This window comes from Patiria miniata, unplaced genomic scaffold, assembly GCF_015706575.1.
Source record: "Patiria miniata isolate m_02_andy unplaced genomic scaffold, ASM1570657v1 HiC_scaffold_2, whole genome shotgun sequence".
Taxonomy (NCBI): domain Eukaryota; kingdom Metazoa; phylum Echinodermata; class Asteroidea; order Valvatida; family Asterinidae; genus Patiria; species Patiria miniata.
In genome coordinates, this window is record NW_024037058.1 from 7,752,481 (window position 1) to 7,759,879 (window position 7,399).

At 43.4% G+C, this 7,399-nt stretch overlaps 1 protein-coding gene across 1 annotated transcript; it reads left to right on the plus strand.

The window, feature by feature from the left end:
• Window positions 1-184: 184 nt before the first annotated feature.
• On the plus strand, window positions 185-6,847 carry LOC119726253 (UDP-glucuronosyltransferase 2C1-like). Its single transcript, XM_038197881.1, has 5 exons — window positions 185-1,056; window positions 1,524-1,842; window positions 3,724-3,955; window positions 4,382-4,601; window positions 5,176-6,847. Exons 1-5 carry the CDS (start codon window positions 452-454, stop codon window positions 5,477-5,479), a joined length of 1,680 nt encoding a protein of 559 aa, XP_038053809.1. The 5' UTR covers window positions 185-451; the 3' UTR covers window positions 5,480-6,847.
• The last annotated feature ends 552 nt before the right edge of the window (window positions 6,848-7,399 follow it).

Genomic DNA, 7,399 nt, shown 5'->3' on the forward strand with positions numbered 1-7,399 from the left:
TGTGGCCTATTTTCGGGTAATATAATAGGGGTGTAAATTGCGCCATCAACGTCAAAATAGTCCCCCCCCCCCCCCCAAAAAGGATTGATTTTCTGCCGCCAAAAATTGTGGGCAACTTTTTTTTTTCAATAACAAAAACCTTCTAAAAACAATTTGATAACACCCCCAGCCAAATCCTGGGTGCGCCACTGAAAAGCGGGAAAGACCCCCTTCATTTTTCCCCCCGGAAAAAGAAGTGTAGTCTAGCGGATATTGGTAAATAAAATATTATGTTAAGCAGAAGTGCTGTAAAAATGTCAATCATTGCAATCGCGGTGATCACACCTTAAAACAAAATGCCGGTATGATTGAATTTCTACACTGCGGTGATTGAACGTAGATGCCCTGTTGGTATGCTGCCAGAAGTGTGATACACTCTTAACTGCAGACACTTTACCGCTCACTTAGCTGAATGATGGATCGTCATGGGTGTGCACTGCTTTTGTTAGGTCTTTGTTGCACTGGCTTGATCGTTTGCCAGTGCGGAGAGGATTCGCGCCCGAAATTCAAGTTTTTGGTCTACACAGGAGGGGAGGATGGCAGCCATCACATGCAGACCATAAATGTAGCGAAGGGTTTGATAAGACAGGGACACAGCGTCACTTTCCTCCTGAGTAGCAGCTGTACCAAGTGGCTTCATGAAGGTGATGCCTACCTCTTCAACTTCATCGTCTACCGATCATCTTTGACGACCGAGGAGCGGGAGGCCATCTCCGAAGAGTTCTCCGTGGGCGTCATGACGGGGGAGCTGGGTAGCCTAGCGGGGTTCATGAAGGCCACACTCCGTGGAATGATAGATGGGAACAGACGGCGTAATCGGCCCCTGAATCTGTTACTCAACGAGTGCGATGATTTGTTGGGAGACGCGGAAGCCATGCACGCCATACGAGAGGGACAATTCGACATGCTAATTGGTGATGACATGACTGGGTGTAATCCCCTACTTGCCAATAAGTTAGACATCCCATTTGTCCTGTACGGATGCACTGCTGTTAAACCCACCAAACTACAACTACTGTGAGTATTATGTGCAATCTTCTTTTTCCGCAATGATCTGTTCATAAATGCCTGAATCGTCACTCATCCTCGCTGTTGCCGATCGCCTGATATCAGGCGAAGGTGGCCGCTTTAATCTCTTCCATACATTCACATTTCATGCTCACTGACGCGAAAGTTTTAAGTTTAACCCATGTCACTGGATGAGAGTGCAAAGATGTCAGAGGTTATCCAGCTTTATTGGGTAGGAGGGCGTTTGGTACATAGAGAAGCCTAGTCATGCAGTAATCCCGTATCTTTTATTTTATTTCATTGTTGAATGTATTAAATGCATTATATTTGTACATATGTGTATAATCGTATGCAGGGCCCCAATGGAAACCAGTTTTAAACTGTTTGGACATACCCTGGGTATAAGAAATGTAATTAATAAATAAATAAATATATCCCTTTATCCGTAATTGTAAATGTTTATAATAATCTTGAAGATATGGGCTGCCGAATCACCCAGCCTACATTCCAGAACGCCAGCTAGGTCTGACCGATAACATGACGCTGCTCCAGCGCTCGACCAACACGTTGATGTCCTTGCTATACGGAGGCTTGTACTCGCTACATATGTGGTGGGGTTTCTCTGCCCTGCAAGACAAGCACGGCATAGCTCCAAACACACCCACTCTTGAGCTGATGGGACGGGCAGAACTCTGGATCATATCCAACGATTTTGTGCTGGAGTTTCCGCGCCCATTGCAGCCCAACGTGATTCTCGTGGCGCACTCGTCCATTGGCATTAGCGAAGATCGGGAGGTGAGTGCGTGGGGTCTGTAAGCAAACTCTAGAATGCGCTTTCATAACGTCCTCCGCTGGTCTATTCCTTCCTCCGTGGTTCAAGCATGCGTGATTTTGTTCAATCTACTCGTTTCTTCTTGATATGATATTGCTGCGTCAATATTGGTTCCCGCCATGCCTTGCGGGATCCTGGCTCCCTGCAGTGCATTATTATTATGATACTCGTGCGCGGCTGCAGGTACCAGCAATGTTACTAACCTAGGTATGCTGGTCCCAGATGGCCTATAATGGTCTACTAGACCACCCAATCATAGAGCAAGTTCGGGCGATGACCATTAGGGGTACGTCCCAGTAAATAGGCCAAAATCCGCCCACCGAGCTCATGAATAAAAGTTATACACTCAAATTATTCTATATTAGAGAGTTTTGAGAGCCATAGAATTGGGGATTTGAAGACAAAGGCCTATATCACTGATCTGGGCTGGACTTGGGGCTTCCAATTCTGAGCATTTTGGATGCAATTGGGTCAGAAAGTGGCGCTATTGGCCTAGCCATTTTGTGGAGGGATGATGGCTACCTTTCCCAGTTTTGGAAACAGTTCGTTTTAGGGGTGGTCTTCTTTGGGTGAGAATTTCTCCAAAAAAGTCAAAGGTCAACCCACCAAAAAAATGAAAAGAAAATGAAACATAACATATAAATCATCATTTTTCTGTGGAACCTGAACGTCTGTGAGAGTTCTGAGTATTTTAAAAAGAATTTTGAAGTATGAGGATTTAACACTGGTGTCTATGGGATTTTTTTTTTTATATAGTGTGTCCCAGAAAAAGCGGGCCCAGGCAAATCAGCGGCCATATCTAAACAAAATATTCAAGTGAGGCAAAATTTGTTTGGGTTTTTTTCGTGCATGCTGTTGATGTTGTTTATTGCCTGTGGACAAATAAACTGAATGGATTGAAAACTGTTAAAGCCACGACTAGAAACGTGAGAGCTCCATAAAATCGAAGTTTTTTGCGGCATTAGCTTGTGCGGGTAAATTAGTGTAGAGAGGGAGACCACAAACTTGTATCACACACTGACACATTGCACATGCAAACAAGAAGTGACATCATCTATTCAAGGGGCTATATTGAAGTTTACCAGAATCAGATTTTATTTATGAACATTACAATTAAATGTGTTATGAAATAAAGGTAACGTCTTTACCAGCACAAGATAATGTCGCAAAAAGTGTAGATTTCGATTTTATGGAGCTCTTGTGTTTCTAGTCATGGCTTTAAAAGTTTTTAATAAATTCAGTTTATTTTTCCACAGGCAAAAAACAACACTAACAGCATGAAAAAAAAACACAAATTTTGTTTAGCTTCCTATATGCTGCTGATCCATTTGTCTGGGCCCGCTTTTCTGGGATAGCCTACACGTACTGCACTGGCAGCGGTGCTCCCTCGGTCGACATTGATTCGTGACGTAACTTAATTACGCCTGCATGCGCGCAGGGAACGCCTCTAGTCAAACGAATGGTCAACTTGGTCCTGGCTCCCCGCTGTGCTGAAGCGCGCAGCTAATGGTTACCAGCGACTGGTTCCAAAATTTAGTCAAACCATATATCGTTCGAGCGAAGTCAGTCGAACTATTATGGTTGACTATAGTTCGCGCTCGAACTTGCGCACTTAATCATAGTTCTCTGTCGAATTTGCTCTTCGGCGAATGAATGCATAGACTGGATTCTCATCCACAATTATAAATTGTCAACTTTAAAAGCCCAAAGAGGCGGGAATTAGACCAAACAGAAGAAGATTACCTCCATGGTTTACGCGCATAAAATCACCTGTTTATATTCATATAGGAATCGTAGTATACCACACCGGGAAGGTGCCGAATAATTTGGTCTTCTCCCCAAAGGTACCGGAGGATCAACTGGAGTTTCTTGAAGGATCGGATGATGCTGGCGTGATCCTGTTTTCTCTCGGTACTCACGTGATCAACATGGAAGTCGCTCGTGCTGAGATGCTCGCTCGGGGGTTAGCCATGCTACCTCACAGGGTGCTGTGGCATTTCCCTGGTAACACGTCGCAGCTTCCCATAGGAAACAACACTAAGGTCGTCGAGTGGATGCCAATGAAGAAGATAATGGGTCTGTGCACCAGTTTCTGGTTGTTTACGTTCACTCTATAGCCTTTACTAACATAAAACCTTCGTGCAAATAAGTCAAAGCAGTTTGGAAGCCTGATAACCTCTCAGGCGTACTTGTTTTGTTGTTGCTGCTGCTGCTGCTTCAACTGCTGCGCTGTGCCTGCTGCTGTTTGCTCTCTTGCTATTGTGGATGCTGCGCTATTGCCCGTATATTGGTTGAAGTTATTGCTTCAATACATGTTCATTCTTTTGCAGCAGACCTCTGCAAGGCTGTCCAGAGTTACAACAACCTGCTTCTGTCATCGCCTTTCGCCTTATAACCTTCCACATTATCAGCAATATACGTCAAAACATATATACGTACCCACAGCCTAACTTTTTTCCCTCAAAAAAAGGCATAATGTGGCGCTGTTTGTTTTCTCAATAGCTCATTCGAAAGTGAAAGCAGTGCTGTGCCATGGTGGCTCCGGTTTACTGCACGAAGCTATATGGTTTGGCCTACCTTTTGTTGGTATCCCACTTTTTGGGGACCAGTTTGACAACATGGTCCGTGCTGTGCACAAAGGTTTCGCCATCTCATTAGATTTGTTCGACATGACGGAGGACACCCTGTATCACGCAGTCACCCGTGTCACTCGGGAACCAAGGTAATTCACTATCAAAAATTCGTAAACATCTTAGCCGCGTATACGCGGCTACACGTGTTTTTATCATGGCGCTCATGGGCAATCGGAGTAGCTGCTCGAGGTTGAAGTAGATCCTGGGAACGATGGTAGAAATGTTTATCTTTTATCCACCGCCCTATGTGCTAATAACATTAGAAAGAAATTGCTAAAATGGTGACCTGGGTTCAGCAAATAGGCGTCTGTGCATGACACATGCGCACACAAATTTTCCTGCATTGACCATCGCGGAAGGCTACCCACAATTCTTTGCGTTTCCTTCACATTAGGCCTGTTCATGTAAGCCATTCGCCATGGTGAGAGTACTTGGATGTAGGCCGGTAGGTTAGAGCGAAAGATACAGGCAGCCTTATTCCCATGGCATAGCAGTATACCTGCGCAATAACGATCGAGACTGAGGTTGAAGTGCGGCTATGTAATATAGGCCAATGGAATTTCCCAATTTGTTAATACCACCTTGTCGAATTTGGAATATTGAGATCATCTGAGATCTTTCATTTTCCCTTTTTTTAATTCATCTGTATTATTACAACTGCAGCTTTCGGGAAAATGCGAGGAAAACGTCTGCCATTCTCCGAGACGACTTTCTGATTCCCACTGACAAGGCGGCCTACTGGATCGCCCACGTGACCCGGTTTGGCGGGAAACACCTGCGACCAAAAGTCCTCGATCTGAACTTCGTCCAGAGAAACCTGCTGGACGTGTACGCCTTCCTGCTGACCGCTGGGTTTCTGTCCGTGTGGCTCGGTATCTGGGCTTGTCGAAAAGCCGGCAGGCTGCTCGCGCTGTCGTGTTCGAAACTCGTGAGCGGAACGAGAAATGATGATAGGAAAAATAAATAGATAAGAAAAGTGCTGGTTGAGAGCGATCCTGTTAATTAAATCAGTCGCACGTATATTGATACTGCCTGATACACCTCGAGACTGATGTGAACATTTCAGAATTATTTCAGGAGCAAATCAATGGCAGTGTATTACAGGATTTGATATCCTGTATAACGGCCTAACATAGGCCGCTATACAGCCGAAACCTGAGACAAAGATGACTTTTTGGGGGTGGGGGACCCGGCTTCGTAAGTTTTCTCATAAGTAGAAAGCGGTCGACCTGATAAAGCAAGCGAGATTTCAACCTTACCCCATGGGTGCACTATTAAAGCACACATCGTTTATCGATGCATTTTATGTGACATGGAACAGGCACAGTACAGAATCTTTCAGGAGTGCTTAAAGTTTAAGGTGATGACGATTGCAACCATAAGTATGATTGGTTCTTGCTGGGAAACAAATGAAGTCTTTTTCAAGACGGAATTGGGCAACATTCGTTGTACATGGACCCCTTATGAGCACCAGAGACGCATATTTAGTATGTTATTAGGATTGTGCCTCCACAATATTGTATTTTGCTTTCTATTATGTTATTGTTCAGTATGGAAATAAATGTAATATTGAATTGAATTGAATATAGAAACGCAAACAATAAATTTGAATTCCACAAATAAGGATTGTGCACAACTTTAAGCTAAGCTTTTTGCACGCGAAAAGGTAACTCGGTGGCACTTTGAATTTAGTTTGAAGCACTAAAACAAAACTTTGTGATAAGACAAAACTTTCAAAAGAGCAAACTTTTGCTCAGTTTAAAGCAAAGGTTGTGGGCGTTATATACATTACAAATCATGGGAGGTGTGTAATTTATACGATTACGAGTACATGAAAGTATGGCAGTGTCGAGAATCGAATTGACAACGTAATTGCCATTAGTTAATTGCATACAGTTATCAAAAGAGACAAACCCGGCCGCTATCAATGACGCCACCGTGACATTATCAAAGGAATAGGCCCAATCTTCTCTTGGTTCCACAAATGACAGCCTTTTACAAAATGTGCAGTCGCTTTTGTGGGACAGCAAACAGGCCACACGTGGGGATATAATTTATGTTGATTTGATATCGCTGTCGAAGAAAACGATGTGCGCGATCATTCAGGCAGCTATTAAGCTCGATGATGACAAGCCCGCTGGAACAAACTTTTGCCAGGGGGTGCTGGAATTTCTAAAGGATGGACCAAATTAATGCGAACGCGTAGCGCATAGCCCTTACGGCGTGGCTTAAAGGGCTCCTAAAAGTTTTTGGAATATGCATGCTCTGTGGTGCAATCTGAGGCAATTCCTGGCCAATTTAATATGACTTTTTTAGCAAAAATGTTTGAGATTATAAAGACAATATATTTCACTTTTTTGTTCAGAATATACTGTTGCTCTTATAACGTTTCTACTGTACTGAAAAGTCGAGAACCCTGTATTTTTATCTCCATTTTTTGTTCCATTTGGAACACATGTGGAATTGTGGATCCGCATCTTTTTTTTCTTTTTTTCTTTTTACTGTAAAATGTGATGGCCCTGTGCATGTGATGACTTATTGTCAATGCTAAATAAAAGGAGACAAAACAGCAGAGATTTGAACTGATTACTGTATTATTAAAATGTTTATTAAAAACTTAACTTCGACTTGTGAGAACGGGGGGGGGGGGGGGGGGGGGGGCACATCCCCCATATTCAAAATATGTGAGAACGTGTCTCGCACGCTGAATTCAAGCCCGGCAACTCAAAACACGATTCAGCAACTTTTTATTTGAAATCGAGATCCTAGAATGTTGTTTTTCTCGAAATTAATAGCTGAAGCTGAGCTGAAACTTCAACAGGTTAGTTGTTCAGCACCCTTCTTTAGATTTTGAGCACTTTTGTTGCTTCAAACCATTGATCTCCAT

Bases quoted from the DNA above. Each gene is read 5' to 3' on its own strand.
- LOC119726253 (XM_038197881.1), top strand. From the start codon at position 452: ATGATGGATCGTCATGGGTGTGCACTGCTTTTGTTAGGTCTTTGTTGC. The intron at 1,057-1,523 runs GTGAGTATTATG...ATAATCTTGAAG, and splicing joins CCCACCAAACTACAACTACT to ATATGGGCTGCCGAATCACC. The intron at 1,843-3,723 runs GTGAGTGCGTGG...TTCTCCCCAAAG, and splicing joins GCATTAGCGAAGATCGGGAG to GTACCGGAGGATCAACTGGA.